Source organism: Delphinapterus leucas, unplaced genomic scaffold (genome assembly GCF_059928025.1).
Source record: "Delphinapterus leucas isolate spDelLeu-1000000601 "Yukka" unplaced genomic scaffold, BTC_Dleu_Yukka2 spDelLeu_asBTCV2_sq25, whole genome shotgun sequence".
Classification (NCBI taxonomy): domain Eukaryota; kingdom Metazoa; phylum Chordata; class Mammalia; order Artiodactyla; family Monodontidae; genus Delphinapterus; species Delphinapterus leucas.
The window spans coordinates 13,905,660-13,929,571 of record NW_028322234.1 but is presented as its reverse complement, the minus strand read 5'-3'; the positions used below and the strand labels follow the sequence as shown (position 1 = coordinate 13,929,571).

The window sequence follows — 23,912 nt, the reverse complement described above, 5'->3', positions numbered from 1 at the left end:
AACAAGGCCAGAGGGTAACCACAGGGCTATTCAATCTTCCTCTGGAGCCCTGCCTAAGAGGCCCATGTGAGAACAACTTCATTCTCCAGCAAAGGAGCTGGCAACATTTTCCCATGGAGGGTCACAAAGCATATGTTCGGGGCTTATGTTCGGTGTCACAGCTAGTCCACTCTGCCGCTGTGGCGTGAAAACGGCCCAAAGAAGGCTTATGGGGACAAATGCATTGTGTCCAATAAAACTTTATTTACAAAAGCAAGCAATGGGCTGGATCATTTGCCAACCCAGGCAAATGATCACAGGTAAGTTTCAATACAGTGAAACTTACCTGTGATTGATTTACTTTTTTTTTTTAAGTATTTATTTATTTATTTGGTTGTGCTGGGTCTTATTTGCAGCAGGCAGGCTCCTTAGTTGAAGCTCGAGGGCTCCTTAGTTGCAGCATGCAAACTCTTGTTGTGGCACGCATGTGGGATCTAGTTCCCTGACCAGGGATTGAACCTGGGCCCCCTGCCTTGGGAACGCGGAGTCTTAACCACTGCGCTACCAGGGAAGTCCCTGATTCACTATTTCTATTAGCGCCTCAACTCCAGGAAGCCAGATGTCAACTTATAGATGGATACGTTGTAAATCATTTTTTATCCCATAGAAGAAATAACCTCCAAAAATGACAGGTTTATTGCCCCTGGGACATTAAGTGTCCCCATATCTAACTTTGCAATCCTAGTTCAGTGACTATACATGCTTTGGCTTTACCATCCAGCCGGTGCCCTCACTAAAGGGTTAAAAGTGTTGACAGGTGCTTTTTTTGTGCTTTTTTTTTTTCTTTGCATACGAGTTGTGTATTTTAACTTTTGAAGACTATACTTCGATAATGATAAGTCTGCTCTGGGTGTCTCCCATTCCGTTTCCAAGTACTTTATCTTATTTAATAGAAATGCCACTGCGGGTGTCCCCCACCCAAGTTGAATTATGAAAACCACACATCTGGCAAGAAGAAAATGGAGGAGGCGTCTGACTCGCCTCTCCCTGTGCACCTTGCCCTGCCCTTTTATAGACACCAAATGAGCCACAGCCACAGTCCCAGCAGCCCTGTCTCAGAGGGCCACCACACCCAGGCTGTTTCTGCCAGAGACGATGGCAGCCTTCTCAAGAAAATGCCCAGCAGTCCGGGAGCTATGGACCTTCCCAGGACAGGTACATGATGTGTGTGTATGCCACATCCACACGCCCAGACCTCCCTCCTCCAAACACACAAGTTCCTTGTTCGTCCCTCTCCCATCCCCCACCCCCCACCCAAGCTGCCGTGGGCTGCTGGCCTCAATTTCCTTCCAATTCTCCCCTAAAGTTTCCAAAAGCCCCTGGTCTCCAGTTCCACTAGCAGAAGCAGCCACTACCCTCCTGAAACTCTCACCTCAAGTGGCTTTTTCACTACACCCCGCTGAGAAGATTGAAAACTGAACTCTAAGCAGACCGGCAGAGCGGGAAGGAGGGAGCAGAGTCAGCATCCTCTGGTTGGACCCTCTGAAATAAGTGGAAGGTTCTTCACCAAACGATGCTTTCCCCAGAGAGAGATCTACAGAAATGCCAACTGGTTTAAGAGATGTGGTATAAAGCAAAGGAGACAGGTGCTATTTGACCTTGGTATTTCTACTGCTACGAATTATCCTGCAGACAAGGACCATATGTGCACTTAGACACCTAGACAAGGATATTCTTTACCCTACAGGACATTAACCATTGGGGTTTATAACTGCAAAAGCCTGTAAACAATGTAAAAGTCCAAAGCAGGAGACTGTGTAAATAAATTAATGTGGATCAAGGAAGTAGAATAGTACGCAGCTGTGAAAATGGAAGTGGCTCTATGTATTTTGATGTTGGAGTCACTTCCAAGATAGCATTAAGGGGAAAAAAGTGTCTAAAGAACATAGCTCGTTCGTGGAAAAAGGAAAGAGATGTACATTGTGGGAATACAAAATGGACAGCTAGTGTGGGAGACAGTTTGGTCGTTTCTTATAACGTTAAACATATACTTCTGATCCTTACCACAGAACCTAGGGGTTTACCCGGGTGAAGTGAAGAACAAAACACTTATGTACACACAAAGACCTGTATTTGAATGTTTATAGTGGCTACATTTGTAATCACCCCAAACTAGAAACAAACTAAATATCCCTCAACTGGGGAATGGATAAACATTGTCTCTCCATGCAACAAACTCTAGGGAGCCGTCAAAATAGAATGAAGTGCCGATTTCCACAACACAGGGATGAATTTCAAATGCAGGGTATTGAGTGTAAGAAGCCGGTCTCCAAAGCTACACATTCTAGGATCCCATTTTATATGACATCCTGGAAAAAGCAAAACTATAGGGACAGTGAACACATTAGCGGTAACCAGGGGCTGGAACTGCAAATGACACACAGAAATTTGGAAGATGATGGAACGATTCCATATCTTGACTGTGGAAGTGGTTACATGACTATATAATCAGTCAAAACTCACAGAACATTACACCAAAACGGGTGAACTCTGCTGTACGGAAATTACATCTTAAAATGAGGGGGAAAGAAAAGGACAAATAGGTCATATGTCCGTCTGGAAGGGACACAAGAAATGTGCCCCGTGACTGCCTGTGGGGAGGGGAATGTGGATGAAGTGGAGGGTGGGTAGCAACATCCTTGCATATCAGCACAAGTTTTTTTATTTTTTCCTATGTATGTGTACGCCCTTCTAAAACTGACCTCTATTTAAAAATACATTTTTAATATAACTGAATCACTTTGCTGTACACTTGAAACTAACACAACACTGTAAATAACTATACTTCAATAAAAATTTGAAAACTAAAAATACATTTTCAGAAACTCTGCTAGATGATTAAGAAATATTTTTGATCCATTATACCATTCTACCCCCAAATATTCCTGTAGTGACTGTGTCAGAATAGCCACCAGGCATCAACGAGAGCTTTACAAAGTTTCTCTTAAGATCTTTTTTTGCCTTAGTACAAAATCAACAGTCAAAGCAACTAAACACCAAGTGTGCTCCGAGGTTGGAATCTGGACCAGGTAGAAGTATTATTGATGATAGACAACACTGGGACAACAGATGAGATTTATATAACAGACTGTGGATTCAAATACTGCGTCAGTGTTAATGCCCTGATTTTAAGTATCATACGGAGGTCGTGTAAGAGCATTTTCTTGTTCTTAGAAAATACCCCCGAAGAATTAAAGGCAAAGGAACATCAGATGCGTGCATCTGACTCTCCGATGATTCAGGGGGGAAAAATTAATATGTATATTATGTGTACATAAATATATCAGAGAGATAATAAAACAAATGGGGTAAAACTAGTGAATTTAGATACAATTCTTGCCAGTTTTCTGTCAACTTGCAAACTACATCAAAATTAAACGTTACCAATTTCTAACCAAGCAAGGTTAAAAGCTGCAATACTGGGAGAAAACAAAGGCCCTGCGGTAAATAACATGCTTATAAAAATACAGCCACTTTTGGTTTCTTTGCCTTTTTAAGTTCAAATCAATTTGGTTTTTCTCAGTTAAGTAGATATATGGTAAAAACAAAACAAAAACTTTTTTTTAAAAACCCCTTTTAAATGTTTCCATAGCACGACATATGTTAATAACATCTTGCTACATTCCTTTCCAAAGCCCGTGGTTAAAAAAAAAAAAGATTTATTATTCCAAAAATTACTGCTTTCCAGAAATTTCCAAACGGAACAGTTGCGTCATGGGCCTGCAGACACATTAACCACAGGGCCTCGTGGCTCTCCCTGAAAGTGTGAATATTATAAACTCCATAACGTAATTTACTTTGTTTCCATCCGAAGCCTTTCTCTCCCGCGCCCGCCCCAGACCGTGACAGACGAGGTTCGAATCCCCGGAGCCCCGGGGCGCGGGCAGCACTTAGTCGGGAAATTCCTCCCCTTGGAATCTAGTTGATTTAATGGTGGGATTGGGCGGGGGGAGCGCTAGGTGAACTTTTGACGGCTGGGTGGTCAACTAAACGCCCTTTCGGGTATGCGCTCACTGAGAAGCGGCGACCGCAGGAGGTCGCGTCCTTGAAGCTAGGAAGCTCCCCCTTTCCTCCCCAGACAATGCCACCCCCGCGGGCGCGAGTAGATTCGCTTCCCAGATGCGTTTGGACTCGAGTGGCGGAGCTCTTCGGAGAAATACGGCGTATGCAGGCCAGAAAGGAGGCGGAGCCCCGACGGGGTGGGGGCCTCCCCGCTAAGGCAGCCTCAGGATTGGTTGGTTCCAGGCATCTATGTGTGTGTTCAGGAGGGGCGGACGCTGGGCAGGAGAAGCCCCGCCCCCGCGAGCTAGTGGCGGCCGCGAAGCACAAAGCCCGAGGCGCACTCCGCTCCTGGGAATCCAGGCCAGGCAGTGACGGCGGCCGCAGCACCGCCCTCGCGCTCAACCAATGGGCGTGCGTGCTGCCGGGGCGCTGGCCCCGCCCCCGGGCGCTCGGGGCTCCGCTCGTCCGACTGGCGCTCCGGCAGGGACCGCCGCCGGGCGGTCCGCGCTGGGGGCTCCGGGAGGGCCTCTCGAGGGTGCAGACCTTGAAGGGCGGGTCTGCAGAGGATGGAACTTCGGATAAAGTTAAAGAAAAGGTGAAACAGAGTGTGCGGGCCGCCGCAAGCAGCCACCGGGTGGCTTGGGCTGCGCGCGGAGCTGGGCTTGTGCCCGGGAGATCGGGTCACCGCGTGGCAGGCAGCGCCTGGGATGGCCGAGGGGGGCCCTGGCCCCAGGCCTCACTCGAGTGGGGCCCAGAGAGGGGCAGCGGCTCGCCAGGGGTCGCACAGCACAGTCTCCCAAATTGGGGGTGAGGGGGGCGTGGCAAGGGGAGAGTCCCACTCTGTCGGACCCTACCCACAAGGTTTCGACCCCTCACTCGCCCAGAATACCAAGGACCATACTCATAAATCACATTCTTAATAAAACTTACAAGGTTTCTTTTCGGGGTGCCCTCCGGCCACTGTTCCCCCAGCATTTGAAGATGTCCACCTATACTTGCAATTCCAGGAGACCGAAGCAGCAAATGGGCATTCACGAACGCCCCCCAACCCATTCCACGTGAATACACTTTAAAATGTGTATTCCGTTTGCAGAATACAACATTCAACCCATATCGGTTAATAAGCTTTTATTAACCCTATTACTCAAACAACCATCTCCATTACAGACGGAGAAACTTAAGCACAGAAGGCGGCTTTGCTAATGCCAGCTCAGCTAGCAAGCAGCAGGGTCAAACTGGAACCCAGCTCTCTCTCCCAGGGAGACTGGGACGGCGTGTGGCATCAGGGACTTGTGACACTGGGGGTTTAATTCACAGTGTTTCCCACTCTGACCCACCTGGATTTGGCACCTTCCTGGCATTGGGATTCAGAAAGGGATGGTGACCTTGACTCTACTCTCCCAGGATGCACAAAAGAGACAGACAGGTAGGGCCCATGAAGGGGAGGCTTATTACTGCGTCTGTCTTCTTACTGCATCCCAGTGCCAGGCACACACAGCAGGAGCACAGTGAAGCCCATAGCCGGGGTGGGGGGGGGAGTGGAGGGAATCAGGTGACTGGCTTTATCCCAGCAGGAGAGGGACAGTACATGCAAATGTGTGAATCATCAGGGCTGCCTTTAACTATAAGCAGTTCAGAGTTGATGAAGGGCAAAGTACAGAGGAAAAGGTATGGGACATCAGGCCAGGCAGGACGGTTAGGGAGCCGAGGGGCTTGGACTTTGCATCACAGGAGGAGCCGAAGAAGGGCTTCAACCAGAAAAGACACCACCAGATCCACATTTGGGGCCAATTTTCTGGCTCTCTGGTGGGTGGCTGAAGAAGGCAAGAGGGAACAGGGAGGAATAGGCTGGCTTCTGAAGCCATCAGGGAGGTGGAGTCATCAGGACTTATCACATGGATGACTCCCAAGTTTCCACCTTGGGCAAGTGCACAAGACTCACAAGATGAACTAAGAAGAAAAACTAGGTGCTCAAACTTGGACCATCTGGGTTTGAGGTGTGGAGTCCAGGATGTCAGGGCTTCTGCAAATGATTGATTGTTTGCAGTTGCTAAGTCACACCTCAAACAACCCCAGCCTGCTCCTGAAAACCACTCTTGCTAAAGTGCCCGGGCCCTTGTTTGTTGTGGACATTTTAGAACTTCCCCCTCACTTATGTATGTAATACATACGCATTTTAGGCAATTAACTGTAGCAGTGACTTTTTAAAAGTTGTTGGGTTTTAAGGGCTTCCCTGGTGGCACAGTGGTTGGGAATCTGCCTGCCAATACAGGGGACACGGGTTCGAGCCCTGGTCCGGGAAGATCCCACATGCCACAGAGCAACAAGCCCATGCACCACAACTACTGAGCCTGCACTCTAGAGCCCACGAGCCACAACTACTGAGCCCACATGCCACAACTACTGAAGCCCACGTGCCTAGAGCTCATGCTCTGCAACAAAGAGAAGCCACCACAATGAGAAGCCTGCACACCGCAACAAAGAGTAGACCCCGCTCACCGCAACTAGAGAAAGCCCACGTGCAGCAATGAAGACCCAACGCAGCCAATAATTAATTAATTAATTTTTTTAAAAATTGCTAATTTTTTTTTAAAAGTTGTTAAGTTTTAGCCTACTTGTGTTTTCTACTTCTTGAGCCAATGTAACTTATACAGGATTTAGAAATTAATGGCAAGAGAGCACAACTTATGAGATGTGGGCATAGCTGTTCTCAGGGGCAAATTCAGAGCCTTAATTTCTTGCAAAAGGAAATGATTAACCTAAATAAAATAAGCACTTAAACCAGTAAATGAAGTTATTTTAATAATATTCCCCCAATTATTTATTACCAGAGCTGGCTTTATAATTTTTTCATGGATTTTAAATTCCATTTCCCTTCTTTATTTTATGTACTTGTTCTTCCCACATCCTATTTTTTTCTTAGTTACACTATATATATAGTATATTCAGAGTCTTCCTGCTAAAACAGCACTGTCCAATAAACAGTCTGCATTGACAGAAAAGTTCTGTATCTGTGCCGTGCAGATTGTAGTCGCTAGCCACATGAAGACACTGGGTGTCGGAAATTGGCTAGTGTGACTGAGAAACTGAATTAATTTTCCTGTGGCTAATGGCTACCCTATTGCACATTGCAGCTCTAAAAGATCCAGCTCTTGAACTTGTCAGTTCTGTTTGTTTTCTAATCAGTTAGTCCCTGCTAATTTATTATTTCCTTCTTCCTGTGTAGATTTGTTTCATGATTCGTAGTCTCATTTTTGTGATTTCTCTATATAATTATTTAAGTCTGCATTCACATCTCCCCAGTCTTCTGAAGCATCTATCCTTGCAGTGCTGAGATCCACCTTTGACCAAAGTTAAGAGTTGTGTTTTGTTTTTAATTATCACATGGTGGGAGTTTGTCTTGCATGCTTGTTTGGTTAAGCTTTTAAAAGTTAATTTCCAGTTACTTGCAGCCAGAGATTAGGCAGTTCAACGTCTGCTTTTTGGAATGCGTTGGGTTTCATTTTTTTTGTTTTTGTTTTTATTTGAGATTTAACAGATGACTAGTTTTTCTAAATATTCCAAGAGCACTTTAAAACGTGTATTGTTTGCAGAATACAAAGTTCAGCCCATATCTTTTACCACGATCTTATTAACTGTATTATTCAAACTCCTTGTTGCCTAATTGAGGTTTATCTACATAATCAAGGCTATGTTTGTGACTCCCCTGAGGTTTCTTTTTTTTTTTTTTTTTTTAATTTATTTTTGGTTGCATTGGGTCTTCGTTGCTGTGTGCGGGCTTTCTCTAGTTGTGGCGGGCAAGGTCTACTCTTCATTGCGGTGCGCAGTCTTCTCATTGTGGTGGCTTCTCTTCATTGCGGTGCGCGGGCTTCTCATGGTGGTGGCTTCTCTCTTGTGGAGCACAGGCTCTAGGCACACGGGCTCAGTAGTTGTGGCACATGGGCTCAGTAGTTGTGGCGCACGGGCTTAGTTGCTCCGCTGCATGTGGGATCTTCCCAGACCAGGGTTCGAACCTGTGTCCCCTGCATTGGCAGGCGGATTCTTAACCACTGCACCACCAGGGAAGTCCCTCCCCTGAGGTTTCTTAATTCTCCTTGTATTTCCTACAATTTGTTCTCTAAAGTTGGTTCTATGAATACTCTACCCTCATTAAAGACTGTCCCTTCACCAGTGGAAAACCTCTCTCCCCTTTCCTCCCGGATAATGCCTGCTGCCTTGAATTCTCTGCATATTTTCCTCATTCATATTTGCCCACAGGTTTAAATTTTCTGTGTCATTTTTGGAATTAGATATAACCATTTTCTTTTTTTCTTAATTGAAGTATAGTTGATTTACAATGTTGTGTTAATAGGTATAACCATATTCTAGTGGGGAGAGTTGAGAGAGAGAGAGAGAAAGAACCACAGCCTCCATGGGAACAAGGGAGTGGGAATGGGAAATGTCAGAGTCTGAAATCTGTCTCTGTGGAAGGTCTGAATTGCAAGAAGGGTTTCGCTGGGGACAATCTCAACCATAAAAAGGTCCACTCACATGACTGATGGCTTCTCATAACAAGTACACGGTGGTCTTGAACAGTGTACAGGTCGACAGAAGCCAGTTTCCCTGGAGCTGCTACACCCACGGGCTGGCAGAGTTTAGGCACAGTGACAGGGAATGGAGAAAATGTCCTCAACTCCTAAAGGACAAAAATAAACAGTAGAATATACTGCCTTTCTGTGGAGACACCATGAAATGGAATCATCAGGATGAAAAAAACACCTATTTTAAATTCCATCGTGACCAAAAAGAGACAACGTTCGGCTTATTTCCTTATTGAGTTGGTTCCTAAAGCCAGCCTGGCTGCTTTCTTTTTCCATCTAGGAGAAATGAGAAGCTTGGTGTGGCGTGTCCATTCCAGGAGCCCCGTGGCTGTTCTTGGGACACTCCAGTGTGTACACTTCAGACACTGCTATTCTACTAGAAAAAGATGGAGTTCTCTGATGGGGGTGGGGGTACCCATTTGCTGCCCATGTTTATTTCGACTTAAGAAAAGAATGTGTTTGTCCCTTTGCCACTGGATCCTCAGACTTTTACTGGGTCTTTGGCTCCACTTTGCAGCCCTCCGTCTACCTGAGTAAACACCCTGTACACCTGGAACTTCCTGGCTTTGCTTCTATCTACGATGCCAAGCCCCAGCACACACTTGGGAGAAATGCATGAAGGAAATTAAAGCTGTGCAAATGCTTTTCCCTCCGACTGAATGCAAGGTATCATCTAAGAAAGTTCTAAGAAAGATGGATAGCATTTCAACTCCCAAACCAAGTCACCTGATGGCGAGAAAGCTTACTGGTAAAAAACGCCTCTCTGGGCTTCCCTGGTGGCGCAGTGGTTGAGAGTCCGCCTGCCGATGCAGGGGACACGGGTTCGTGCCCCGGTCCGGGAGGATCCCACATGCCGCGGAGCGGCTGGCCCCGTGAGCCATGGCCGCTGAGCCTGCGCGTCCGGAGCCTGTGCTCCGCAACGGGAGAGGCCACAACAGTGAGAGGCCCGCGTACCGCAAAAAAAAAAAAAAAGCCTCTTTTACATGCATACTACGACCATGGAGGAATTTTCTTTCCCCACCGGGATCCACAATAGCCACTCCCTCACTCTCCCGTCAGTATTTATTCACAGGTGGATTGTCTTCTGCACCATGGAGGTGCCCTAGAAACCCTTTTGACCCCTACAGACAGGTTCTCTGACTACTAACTTTTAGTTTCTTAATTAAAACGTTGACTAGGCAGCAAAACACACCCTGTTGCCAATCCCATCACCATCTTCCTTCTATGTCCCTCAGTCAACAGCTCTGAGCTCCTACTGAGTGGCAGGCACCACCCTGGGTGCTGAACACAAACTGGTGAATAGAACAGACACAGTTCGACCGCCTCCTGGGGAGACAGAAATCAGTGCACCAGCACAAGAACATTTTGTTACAAATCATACTCCAAGCAAGTTCACAGGGGGGCTGTAACAGGCCTAACCTGTTCATTTCCTCAGATGGTTATTCTGTAAAAGCTAAAAGAGTTTCTTTCTAGCCTTGAACAGCCAGAGAGCCAAATGCCATCTACTGGCTGAACCCTCTGCCTTACCTTAGTCACGCCAGTTTCCCCCTCCATCTTTGCCGTGTGATCAAGTTGATGGACAGATGGACAGTCAACCATGCTTCCCAGTCCCTCGGCCTCCAGGCCTGGGATGGAGAAGGTGTGATGGGCTCAGATCGTCCAAATGGGCTCTCTCGAGGCTCACCCGTCACACCTGGGATCCACAGCTTCAAATCGCTCACGGGTGGAGCGCAAAGAATTATGAAGCCAGGCAGACCTGGGCTTGGAGTGGATGCAGCCATTTCCTCATCACATGACTCCACTTTTTGTGCCTTGGTTTCCCCACGTGTACACGGGGACAGTAATAGTACCTTGGGCTGTCCTGAGCATCAGATGGGATAATGCCTGAAATGTGCCCGGCACAGCATCTGGCCCCTTGCAGGGTTTGCAAAGGTGTCGTCAGCACCAGCAGCAATTTCAGACATCTCCTCTCTCAGTCTCCTCCATAAAACAGCGATAACAGTGTCCAACATCCTATGGGGAAGTGTGCGGTACGCGGGCCTCTCACTGCTGTGGCCTCTCCCGTTGCGGAGCACAGGCTCCGGACGCGCAGGCTCAGCGGCCATGGCTCACGGGCCCAGCCGCTCCGCGGCGTGTGGGATCTTCCCGGACCGGGGCACGAACCCGTGTCCCCTGCATCGGCAGGCGGACCCTCAACCACTGCACCACCACGGAAGCCCTAAATGACCAAATTTAAAGCGTGCCCCCAGAAACATTTGTTTCCTTCCCCTTGAGGCATTCTTGGGGAAAATGTGTTCATCCTCACTTTTGCATGTCGTTCCACAAATCTGCCAGGTATGGGAGGAGGGACAGACCGAGACATGGTTTCGCTGGTGACCCTGGACTGACGGCTGATCCTGCAAATCCAGCTCGTCGCTGTGCTCCATCCAATTCAACAAATGCAAATATATACCTGTTCTGTGCCAGGCATGGGAGGCAGCAACGAATGGGCTGTCCCTGCCCTCCAGGACTCCCACGACTGAGCACAGAAAGGTCCCAGCTGGACACTTCTGTATGTCCGTCGGGACCTGAACCCACAGTCTCTGCACATTCCCATCAACCCCACACCGCCCTCTTCCTCAAAAGGAAATAGCCTAAAAGAAGTGCACAGGGGGACTTCTCTGGTGGTGCAGTGGTTGAGAATCCGCCTGCCAATGCAGGGGACAGGGGTTCAAGCCCTGGTCAGGGAAGATCCCACATGCCGCGGAGCAACAAAGCCCGTGCGCCACAGCTACTGAGCCTGCGCTCTAGACCTAACGAGCCACAACTACTGAAGCCCACGTGCCACAACTACTGAGGCCCTCGCGCCTAGAGCCCGTGCTCGGCAACACGAGAAGCCACCGCAATGAGAAGCCCGCACACCTCAGCGAAGAGCAGCCCCCGCTCAGCACAACTAGAAGAAACCCGCGCGCAGCAGCGAAGACCCAACACAGCCAAAAATAAATAAATAAATACATGTTTTAAAAAAAGAAGTGCCCAGGGCTCTAAATAAAACACACTGCATGCTCTTTCTGAAGCCCAGCTATGCCGTAAAATAACTGCACTTCCCAATGATATCGCAATGGCCTCTGAAACCACTTGGAAGTTTCTAGAAGGGCTCTCCCACAGTAGCAGAACACTGGGACTGAAAGGGAAAACACAAGATGCCCAATTTTCCTCTCAGAAATCAAGATTTAATAGCCTCCTAAGGAAACCATAATTGGAGGGCTATGGGGTGCATTCCTCCCCGAGGCCTGTGATTATGGAATGCCAGGAAAGGTTGGGAATTTGGACCGAGAGCAACTTTGGGCTCAAACTAAAATGAGTCTGACCCAAAGCAAGAGGTGTAGCTAAGTCCCTTCACGCACACACACAGACACTGAAAGAGAGCTGGATGGGGCACAAAGAGATTGGAAAGAAATTCTCATGCAGAGAAACAAAGCTACAGTCAATTAAAATATGGGTCCGGGGTGGGGGATGGCCAAGATAAGGACTGATCCATTGGTGCCAGAGTCAGCCACCCCTCCAAGAGAAAGCCAGGAGGCAGATGCTAAGCTGAGGGAGGGTGGTCCCATGGAGGGATGTGAGACAGGTGGTCCTTACACCCCACTTGGTATTTTATTTAGGGTAGGGTGTGCCAGTGGTTAGAAACTAAGGCCAGAGAATAAGATCCAAGGTGGGCTCTGCCGTTCCCTGATTCTGGGCTCTTGGGTAAGTGTCTTAGCTTCTCCAAACCTTGTTTGCAACCTCAGGGCCTTTGCACATGCTGTCCTGACCACCTAGAATTCACTCTGCCCCCCCCACCCCACCCCGTGCCGCCCATGACAACTTCCCCTTCATCCTTCTGGTCTAAGCTCAAACCTTAGCCTCAGAGGGGCTCCCTCAACCTCTTTATCTAAAAGAGACCCCTCTCACCTCACCCCATCTTGTCACCCTGACGTAATTGCTTCCAGGATTTACTGCCACCTGAATATTGTCTTGTCCATCTCTCTGTGAACATGTTTACTGCTGCCCGGCCCACTGGAACCTGGGCTACAGGAGAGCAGACCCCCTTGCATTTTTTTAATTCACTGCCAGACCCCAGAGCCCAGCAGAGAGGGGGAGCCGCACAAACAGTAGCTGCTGCTTTTAATAACGTCCTCGTGTGGGCTAAGGATTCTGCCAGCCCACGGTAAACACGGGGGCCAGCCACAGACCTGAAGGGCGACAAAACCGAGGCTTCCCTAGCGATGGGTTGGGCCCCGGGACAATGCCACACCTCAGCTCCCTGTTACTATCTGAGAAGTGAACTACAGCCTTTTCTGCTCACCGTATTTATCGGGAAAATGGGGTTAGGTCCACAGCAGTCAAGCACATCGTCAGTGGCACGTAACAAAACAAGAATCTAATCTTAAAAAAAGAGTAACAGTTCTACACATGTTAAACGGTTAAGAAGTACACAATCACGGCAAGATATAAGACGCTTGATCTTGAAAGAGCCTGAAGTTTGCTTGTACGGAAGTGGGTGTCAGAGGGTTGTAGCCTGTGAGTGATGGTGAAAAGATGGAGAGGGAGGGTTGTCTGAAATCGGATGCAAAGTCAGAACCTCAGATGCAGATGGTGGCGGCTCGTAACCCATGAGGAGCGCTGAGGGGGCTGGTGGGTGTTTGAGGTGCGTGCCCGCGTTTTGTGTCACCTGGGTGGAGTTTTCAGAGTTCAGCTCCCCTGGTGTTTCTCGGAGATGAGATCGCACAGAAGCAAACTCAAAAAAAATTTTTTTGTTTTAATGTCTTTAATGGAGTATAATTGCTTTACAATGGTGTGTTAGTTTCTGCTGTACAACAAAGTGAATCAGCTATACATGTACATATGTCCTCGTATCTCTTCCCTCTTGCCTCTCCCTCCCTCCCACCCTCCCTATCCCACCCCTCCAGGCGGTCACAAAGCACCGAGCTGATCTCCCTGTGCTATGCGGCTGCTTCCCACTAGCTATCTACCTTACGTTTGGTAGTGTATATATGTCCATGCCACTCTCTCACTTTGTCCCAGCTTACCCTTCCCCCTCCCCGTATCCCAAGTCCATTCTCTAGTAGGTCTGTGTCTTTATTCCTGTCTTGCCCCTAGGTTCTTCATGACCTTTATTTTTTTTTTTAAGATTCCATATATATGTGTTAGCATATGGTATTTGTCTTTCTCTTTCTGACTTACTTCACTCTGTACGACAGACTCTAGGTCCATCCACCTCATTACAAATAGCTCAATTTCGTTTCTTTTTATGGCTGAGTAATATTCCATTGTATATATGTGCCACATCTTCTTTATCCATTCATCTGTTGATGGACACTTAGGTTGCTTCCTGTCCTGGCTATTGTAAATAGAGCTGCAATGAACATTGTGGTACATGACTCTTTTTGAATTATGGTTTTCTCAGGGTATATGCCCAGTAGTGGGATTGCTGGGTCATATGGTAGTTCTATTTGTAGTTTTTTAAGGAACCTCCATACTGTTCTCCATAGTGGCTGTATCAATTTACATTCCCACCAACAGTGCAGAAGGGTTCCCTTTTCTCCACACCCTCTCCAGCATTTATTGTTTGTAGATTTTTTGATGATGGCCATTCTGACCGGTGTGAGATGATACCTCATTGTAGTTTTGATTTGCATTTCTCTAATGATTAACGATGGCAAACTCAAAATTTGCATCACGCTCAAATTGGTCCTGTATAGTGTTGGAATAAATTCAAGTCTTCAAATCGAGCCTTAGAGCAGGGCTGACCGTACAGCCTTGGAAACAACACAGACCAGGTGGGAGCGTCCAGTGTAATGTCACCCACACTGGAGCCTGGATGCATGACCCACCTGAGGCCAGTGTGGGTCTCAGCACAAGCCTGGCATCGCCATCATAATTAAGGCTTAATTCCTCCAAGCACGCCTTGCAGAGAGCCGTGAATGTACAACACACCTCCCTCCCCTGGGCAGCCTGCAGAGGCTAGACATTTATTTGGAATCTCCAGCTTACGCTCTTAAATGTGTGCACACATTGAGATCGACTCTGCAGAAGTCATGCATTTGACGGCATAAAAGAGCTGTGTGGGTTTGAGGATAAAAATCACACGCGAATAATTTGCAGGTTAAAATCCAGACTGTTCTGCATCACCCCCATCTTTGAATACGAATTCACCTGCACACCTTCCAGTGCCAGAGCAAGGTCTGGGATGCCGTCAGCATCCCCCAAACAAAAAATGCTGTACCTTTCAAGGAGGAGGATACTCAGCAGCTTCACCATTGATAATAACAAAGGGCTGGAAATGTCCATGGATTGTGGGTTGATTAAATACATCACTAAGGACCGTGGTCACAGAAGAAAAAGATTCTGACAACTTCCAGGAACTGCTGTTAACGGAGAAAGCCGAGCCACAGAGCAACAGGGAAAAAAGGGTATTTGTGTAAAAGGGGGGCAGGCAGATGTGTGTAACAGCCACACACGTGTACACATAAAATTCCACGGGGTGAACAAGAAATGTCTGGGGAGAGAGTGGACGAGGAAAGGCCTTACTTACTTTTTCTTGTAAACCTCTTTAAAATGGGTTTGACCATTGCATTTTTAAAATTGAATGGAGGGAAGGGAAGGGGCAATATAGGGGTAGGGGATTAAGAGGTACAAAGTACTGTGTATAAACTAAGCTACAAGGATATATTGTACCACACGGGAAATATAGCCAATAGTTTATAATAACTATAAATGGAGTATGACCTTTAAAAATTGTGGATCACTATAATGTACACCAGTAACTTATGGAATATTGTACATCAACTATACTTCAATAAAATTTTAAAAAAGAAAAAAAATAGTGCATTAATATACTGAGGGGGGAGCTTCCCTGGTGGCGCAGTGGTTAAGAATCCGCCTGCCAGTGCAGGGGACACGGGTTGGAGCCCTGGTCCGGGAAGATCCCACATGCCGCGGAGCAACTAAGCCCGTGCGCCACAACTGCTGAGCCTGCGCTCTAGAGCCCCTGAGCCACAACTACTGAAGCCCGCACGCCTACAGCCCGTGCTCCGCAACAAGAGAAGCCACCACCATCATAAGCCTGTACACCACAACAAAGAGTAGCCCCCACTCGCCACAACTAGAGAAAGCCCGCGCACAGCAACGAAGATCCAACGCAGCCAAAAATAAAAAATATTTTTTTTAATTAAAAAAAAAAAATACTGAGGGGTTTGGTGTTTTTGTTTGTTTGTTTTGGTGCTGCTTTATGTTTTGTGCTCCACAGTCCTCATCCAGAGACTTCAGTCAAACTGCCCTTGAAACAACCAGGTAATTCTAGAAAAATTGACCCCTTTGGGGTCAAGTTGTTGCTTTATTTAGCAATAAGCTAAATTCCATTTTCAGGAGCTGATGCTGCCAGCCCTTCCATTCCAGGGAAGGATTTTATTCCACCCTCTGATTTTTCCAAAGCCAGCCTTTAAGAAGGATGTGCATGCCAAGCTTCCTCAATGAGCGACCTGGGGCATCAGGACCAGGTCAGTTCCGGGTTTTATTATTAGCAACAAATTAAATTAACTAACGACGAAAGCAAAGCACACAACCCAGTGACCCTCTGAACCAAAACATGCACAAGCACATTTACACAGGGGCCAGAGTTATAAGCGGAGCAGCTGTGTCCTCTCCCACGGATGGAGAGCTATGGGGTGGGCAGTCATGGGGTAGGACGCTGTGCCCATCGAAACAAACTGGACCAATCCACAGAGCTTATTGAGGGAGGTGGCCTGGGCAAGAGGCAGCAAACACACCTTCTGCCCAACAGGACTTTGGAGGGGATATTGGGTAATGGAGGCAGGGCAGGACGCCACTACCACCCCTTCCTTTATCCTTGCCAGTTTCACACCTGGTAACTCCGGGGTACTTTCCCAAGTCACCAACTTGGACCAAGAAAGATCTCAGACTGAGCATGCCATCTCTGTGGTCTTAGAGTACGGTTTCTCAACTGTTGACATCTGGGGCCAGAGCGTTCTCTGTGATGGGGGACTGTCCTGGGCACTACGGGGTGTGGGGCAGCATCCCCGGTCCCCACCTACTAGATGCCAGGAAACGCCGCGTCGCCCCCAGTTGTCACAACCACAGATGTCCCACAGATGCCAGAATCACCCTCGGGTGAGAACCACTGCCTTGGAGCGTCACCCGTGGCAAAGACAGAGGGTAATCATAAAAGCAGATGGGGCTGAAATGTCCACCTCGCCCTGACTTACAGCTTCAGAGGCTCCAGCACCCCTCCCCCAGGCCCCCCTGCAGGTCACTCCCCAGTTTCTGGTCATCCCCACACTCCACTTCTTGCAATGCCAGCTCAGCTCCCAACTTGCACACATGCGTGGAAGCACCATCCACCTGTCGGAATTTTGCTGAGAGCCAGCCAGGCGCCAGGCCATGGGTGTCCTGTGGCCACGGCCCTCGTGATGTTTCCAGCCTAGCAGGCAGCGAGGCAGAGTTAGAGAGAAGTTCCTACTTGCTTCTCGGCCGCCCGCTGCCAGCCTCCAGCAGCCCCAGTCCCTCAGTGACTTCCTACAGCAGAGGGGGACCCCAAGCCAGCAGTGAGGGTCCTTTCTCAGCTCCATTTAAAATATAAGCCTTGGAACTAATGCTGAGGATTTCCTCAAACCACTATAGGGCACTGCAAGAACCCACCCTCGATGAAGTATGCAAAGAATTATTACTAAAGATCCATTTTCCTTTTGTTTCTCTCACCGGGGAATACTCAGGCTAAATTCTCCTTTCTGGGTTTTTAATACCTGGAGACAAAGAGTGTCTCAGGACGATTTCAGAAGCAAAGGTTGCAAGTCATTTGCCCACCTTTAGAGTGGAGAAGATAATAAAGAAGAAGTAATAATAAAGAAGAAAAGGACACCATCCGCAACCCAACTCCAGCGGGGAAAGGCTTCTAACAGAAAAAGTTAAATAGAACCGCTCGATGTGAGAAGGAAGTAGACTCTTGGGGGTCCACGTTTGTTGGACATTTCTGAGCAATTCCGAGTGTCTTGTTTCATTCCATTCCCCAAGGTCATCTTGTAAAATGGGTTGGGTTTTCTCATTTCTCCTAGAGACTTGACTGAGGGCACACACAGCCAGGGGGTGGAAAAGCAGGGCTTTATCCTGTACTTACTTGCATGTGGTGGAAAATCCACTAGCCGCCCACAGCCTGGGTACACGTGTGCGAGATGTCAGTGCAGAGTTGGGTTTTAAAACCCAAGGAGCACCATTGACCCATGACTGGATAAACCCAGTGTGGTCCATCCATGCCATGGATTATTATTCAGCCTTAAAAAGGAGGGAGGTTCTGACATCTGCTCCAACATGGATGAACCCTGAGGACATGAAACTCAGTGAAAGAAGCCAATCACAAAAGGACAAGTACTGTCTGATTCTACTTATACGAGGTCCCTAGAGGACTCAGATCCATAAAGACATAAGGTAGGATGGCGGGTGCCAGGGGCTGGGGGAGGGGGTGGGGAGTCAGTGTTTCATGGGGACAGAGTTTCATTTTGGGGAGATGAGAAAGTTCTGGAGATGGATGGTGGGGATGTTTGCAAAACTGTGTAAATGGACTTAATGACAGTGAACTGTACACTTAAAAATGGTTAAAATGATAAATTTCACATTATGTATATATTACCACGAAAAAGGGGGGAAAAAAACAACTCAAGAAGCAATAATGGTAGGCAGCCCTATGCCAGGCATTGTAGTAGGGGACTCCGCATTCTCCCATTCACCAACCACATCAGGTCCAAAATTATCCTCATTTTGTAAATAAGGGAACAGAAGGTTCGGTCATTTGCTCAAGGTCACACATCAAAGTCGTGGTGGATATGGAGCCAGGATTTGAACCCAGGCAGTCTGGCTCCAGAGCTGTAACTTTTTTTTTTTTTTTTTTGCGTTACGCGGGCCTCTCACTGTTGTGGCCTCTCCCGTTGCGGAGCACAGGCTCCGGACGCGCAGGCTCAGCGGCCATGGCTCACGGGCCCAGCTGCTCCACGGCATGTGGAATCTTCCCGGACCGGGGCACGAACCCGCGTCCCCTGCATCGGCAGGCGGACTCTCAAACACTGCGCCACCAGGGAAGCCCCAGAGCTGTAACTTTTTAATGTCCACATTGTACAGTCTTCAAACTCAGGCTTTCTGACTCTTCACATCCACCAATACCCCCTGCCTTCCAGTAAATTCCTTGCACTTCCTCCCATGAATCTCCCATAGCTGCCTTTTTGCCCATGACCATCTCGACAACACGTGAGAATTGTGACGATCACAGGACCCCCAGCCAGACCACACTTGCTCTTTCTCTAGTTTGACTGGCCTTGAGCTGGGCCCTGGTGAAACACAGGGGGACAAGGGGCTCCCAGTCCAGTGGGGAGCAGGACAGAACTGATACCAAGTAGAGCTCGGAGCTCAGACTCTGAGGTCAGGCAGATACGTGTTCAATAACCAACTCTACCTGCCCGTATGTGAGGTCCTGCAAATTCTTGGGCCTCAGTTTCCCCATCTGTAAAACAGAGGTAATGAATAACCCTCCCTCCATAGCAACTGGTTAGAAAATGAAACACGTGTAACCACGGAAAGCCACTAGTCCAGGTCCTAGAAAAACCAGAAACCCGTGATCAACAGAAGATGCTACTGTTGTATATCATATTACAAAATTAAAAATCTCTAACGATCCTAGTTATGGTCAAACAGGACCCAGAGTAAAGAGACGGAATTCTCTATGTCTGAGAAGGCATCCTGGAGGAGATACATGGGAATACGGGTTTTTTAAGGAAACAATGGCTAATACATAGGACAGAGGCACTTGCACTTCCTAAGACCCAGGCCAGTCGGCTATTAACATCCTCGCCGAACATTCTACGAATCAGCTCCTTTTAAGGATGGTAACTTGGTGAAAGGGTTTTCTCACTGTGATTAAACTACGTGCTCATCCGAAGGGGGAAATTCAGTCTAAGGAGCAAACCAGGTAGGAGAGGAAACATTTTCCCTGAAGGGAGGAGGTGACCTCCTTTCCTACCGCAGCCCCTAAACTCATTCCTTCCAAGGCCTTGTCATTTACGTCCACCGCAGCGCCTGAGAAAGCAAGGCCTGGGTCAAATTTCCCCCTGTGCCCGCCTTCCATACACGTTTACTGAACAAATAAACAAATGGGTTGGAGGTGACAGAAACCTCAAGACGATGGGTCATCAGCTGTCTGACTGGAGGGAACCAGTTGTATGCACTCAAGTTAAAAGTTAAAAGACTTCCCCGAGGTCACGGAGCTGGGACTCTAACCTGGCCTGAGGTCTTTGTCCCTCTCTGCTGGGCTTACCCAGGTTAGACCATGACTTTCTTTGCAGGTGGGCAAACGTTTGGAGGTTTTAAACCTACCATAGCTAAAGCCCAGGGAGACAGAACAGAGGCCAGCTTCACGCCGGGCACTGTGTTAGGGAATTTGCAAACACTGTCTCATGAAATCCACCCAACAACCATACACATCACATGATATTATTTATCCCAATTTTTTTTTTTTTTTGCGGTACATGGGCCTCTCACTGTTGCGGCCTCTCCCGTTGCGGAGCACAGGCTCCGGATGCGCAGGCTCAGCGGCCATGGCTCACGGGCCCAGCCGCTCCACGGCATGTGGGATCTTCCCAGACCGGGGCACGAACCCATGTCCCCTGCATCGGCAGGCGGACTCTCAGCCACTGCGCCACCAGGGAAGCCCTATCCCAATTTTATAGATGCGGAAACAGAGGTGTTAAGGAAGTCCCAGGGTCACACAGCAAAGGAGTGGTCAAACCTGGATTTGAACCCAGGACTAGGGCTCCTGTCCACGTATGTTAATGTCATCACCAGTCAGCTCGGGCACCCTCTCTTCCAGAGTGTCGAAAGCTTCTAACCAGGATGCAAAGGAACCCGCTCCACGTCATCACGCCTCCAAAGACAGAGAAAAACTCAAAGCGCGACACTTTGCACAAATGGTCAGCAAGTCAGAAAATACTGAGCCTCCTTTGCTGAGGACATTTCCCCTTTCTGCTTCCCCGCTCTTCCTCCAATGCCACGTTCACACCACGAGACACAGCTCCGTTGGGAATTAGGATGCAAACTGAAAGAGGTTTTTTGAGCCTCATCTTAGGGGAACATGGTGAAGAAGAAAACATAGCCCTGTGCCGGCACGTGGTAAACACCCAAGAAAGAGTCATGGTTCTTCTGCATGACACCATTTGCGAGAGGCTGCATTGGAGTCTGGGTGGGTTGAAGGAGGGAGGACACACAGAGACCACGTCCTCAATAAGCCAGCAGCATGCCCGGTGGTCCACTGAACAGCACTGGGAAAGGAGGAAAGATGGCAGAGGCGCTAGGAAGGAGAAGGGACTCTTAACCAACATCTGACCCAGCTTGACCCTTTGGGCTGCAGCCTCCACGGAGATCCCTGGCCTCCGATGACCTTGAGCGGTCTTGGCCCTGAATCCTAGCCCTGAACCTGTTTCCTATTTACTCTGCTAAGTCCTGACACTTGACACAGGCGACTTCGCTAGTGGATGATGATTATGCCCTCCCCTCGCTCTTGCAGGGAGGCAGCTCCAATCCTTGGGGAGAGCCAGGCTGGAGGAATTGTGCTACAAGGAAACCTGACCACGCCAGGGACGTGGTGCCAGCTCCCACACAGGGCAAAGAGGAAGGTCAATGTACAACACTGACTAAAACCCCAGGGGTTACTGTGTGCCGGATGCTTTGCTTAGGTCATCGTAAGCATTAATTACCTCATTTAATTCTCACCCAAACCAAGGGATGGAACCGTCTAGAGAAAGAAGCCCAGCATGAAGATACGAGGGGGCCTTTGGGGTGATGACCATTGTTGGGGATGAGTCAAAGAGAATTCAACAGGTCTCCGGGCTCTGGTGTAAGAGTCTGCTGCTGGGTGAAACCTAGGGTGACCACCTATTCCGGTTTGCCTGGGATTGATGGGTTTCCCAAGAAGCAGGGCTCTTAGTACTAAAACTAAGAAAGTCCTAGGCAAACCAGGACAATTTGGTCACTCTAGTGACTTAATTCTGGCTTCTAGGTATTGGCCTCTGGCCAGCTTTAAGAGGAACAGGAGGCTGAAGTCAGTACAGGATGTGCTTCTTCTTCATCAAACTCCTATTCACCCTTCAAAACCCAGTGCAGAAGGACCCTTCCTCTATAAGGCAGAGTATAGCAGGAAAAGCTGAGGTTCTGAAGCCATACCCTCGGTTCAAATCCTAGGTCCATGAAAAGATCGTTATGAGGTCCGTGTACCTGGTAGATGGTGCTTAATAAATACTGGCTTGTGGATGTTCCCAGGTGCTTCAGAGCCCTTAATCCGCTGTATCTGTTTCCTGTCCTTGTCCTCCATTGGACCCAGAGTTCCCCATCTTCCCTTGCCTGAACCACCGGAACAAACTAGCACAGACACACACACACACACACACACACACACACACACACACACGCACACACAAGATAAAATCTCCTAACGTGCAAACCAGTTAATGCAAATCTCCACTGCAGTCTTTCCCCCTCACCCTCAAGCCCCGACACCAAGCAGGGCTGTTTTTCACTTGGTTTTTCCTCTCCCAGTGACTTCACAAGAGCCCACAGAGAGGCGTGCAGCGAAGTAAACAAGAGAAGCTCTGAAAACCCATTCATGGGCAGCTCAAAGGTGTCGGGCAGCCCAAGAGTGCCGCCGCCGAGTCTTCAGCTGTGGGGACAGAGGCTCCGTGAAGCTGAGGAGACTTGTCAACGGTCCCACCCCGGGCAACCAAGCCACATCGGGACCAGAGGAACAAGAATGCACAAAGAAAGACACTGTCGCGGCCGGAGGATACAGGTCTTAGGCAGTACCCAGGGAGGGGCAGAGAAAGCAGAAAGACGTGCAGTCCCAAGGAAACGCACTGTGGCTCGATATAGCGGGGAGTGTTTTGATGAAGATCATGTATGAAAGTGGAGATGGTCCGGGCTAACCAATCACCGGTGGGCTTTTGCACAAATAAACCAGGGCCTTTTACACAGGGGCCTGGGGACCGTGCAGAAGATTCTAAACTCCATGAAATATCCAGGTTACACTTATCTCTAAGTTGGCTGGCTGAAAAAGGTCTTCGGCCAAACTGCACCAGAGGAGTGGGGAGAGAAGGAGAAACAGCAAGGTTAAGGGGCAAAAGGGGGTGGTGGGGAGGTCACAGCTGACTGAGGAGAGACAAGAAGACCATGGAGAGACAGGTGACTGTCCCATCAGGGCAGCATGAGAAAGGAGAGTCTGCCTAACGCTCGGACAGCGCTTCCTACCTGCCAAGCACTGTTCCGATGGCTAACCATTTATTCCTCCCAACAACCTTAGGCACTACTGTTATCTCCATTTAACAGATGAGAAGAGAGGCACAGAGAGGTTAAGTCACTGCCCATGGTCACAAAGCTAGTGAGTGGCCGGGCCTGAGTCGGACAATCCAGTGTTGCCGTGAGCCAGTTGCCATCGTGGGTATGAGATGATTCTTTTGTGTTCCGCCCTACTGTGTGTGATGTACTCAGGGGAAAATGCTGAAAGTCCCCTTCCCTGACTCTTCCTCCAGATCAGTTTAGGGGTGCTCAAGTTCCCAGCAACCACCCTGAACCAAATAAACTTAACTGGCATCCTGGACTTTTCTAGTCTCCGATGTCACTGATCCAAGGCGGGGGGGGGGGGGCATCTGCCTGTTTGCTCCCCGCTTCTGTGTCCTCCTTGTCTCCTCGTACAGCACCTGGGAAATCCATAAACCCACCCGCACTGGATTGTAATCACATTTCCTCAGATTCCTTGGTCCCCCAAGGGTGGAGATGTGGTTTTTGTCAGCAGGCAGCACTGTGATGCCAAACCACTGATTCTACACACACGTGGCTGACAACTGGGCCCTGGTTTCCATTTTGCCGTGAAAAGGAATAGAAAACAACTGCAGAGTGCCCTCCCTCCCCCGCATTCCATCATCCTCGTCCAGTGGTCCTCAAACGGGGGTGAGTCTGCACCCCCCACAAGGGACATTGGTGATGTCTGGAGACGTTTGTGGTTTTCACAACTGGGGCGATGGGTGCTTCTGGCATCGAGAGGGTGGAAACAACCCGCACGCAGGGCACAGGACAGTCTCCAACATGGAGAATTATCCCTCCTTGAACGTCGTTAAGCGCCAAGGCAGAGAAATTCTGTCCCAGAGTGAGAAAATGCCCTCTCAATGGCATGAAAGCCAAGGTCTCGATGTTTCCAATTCTGAAACAAGCTAAGGGGAAAAGTAT

At 48.6% G+C, this 23,912-nt stretch overlaps 1 protein-coding gene across 11 annotated transcripts in view; it reads right to left on the bottom strand.

The window, feature by feature from the left end:
• The window catches only part of INSR (insulin receptor), a 130,934-nt gene that overhangs the window by 57,232 nt on the left and 49,790 nt on the right, over positions 1-23,912 (bottom strand). Inside the window, exon 2 of one of the 11 annotated variants that reach the window (XM_089905556.1) lies at positions 8,572-8,716. The exons of the other annotated variants lie outside the window; for them this stretch is intronic. Within the exon in view, the coding sequence (XP_089761682.1) occupies positions 8,572-8,716 (145 nt within the window). The remainder of the gene's footprint in view (positions 1-8,571; positions 8,717-23,912) is intronic. 11 annotated transcript variants of the gene reach the window in all.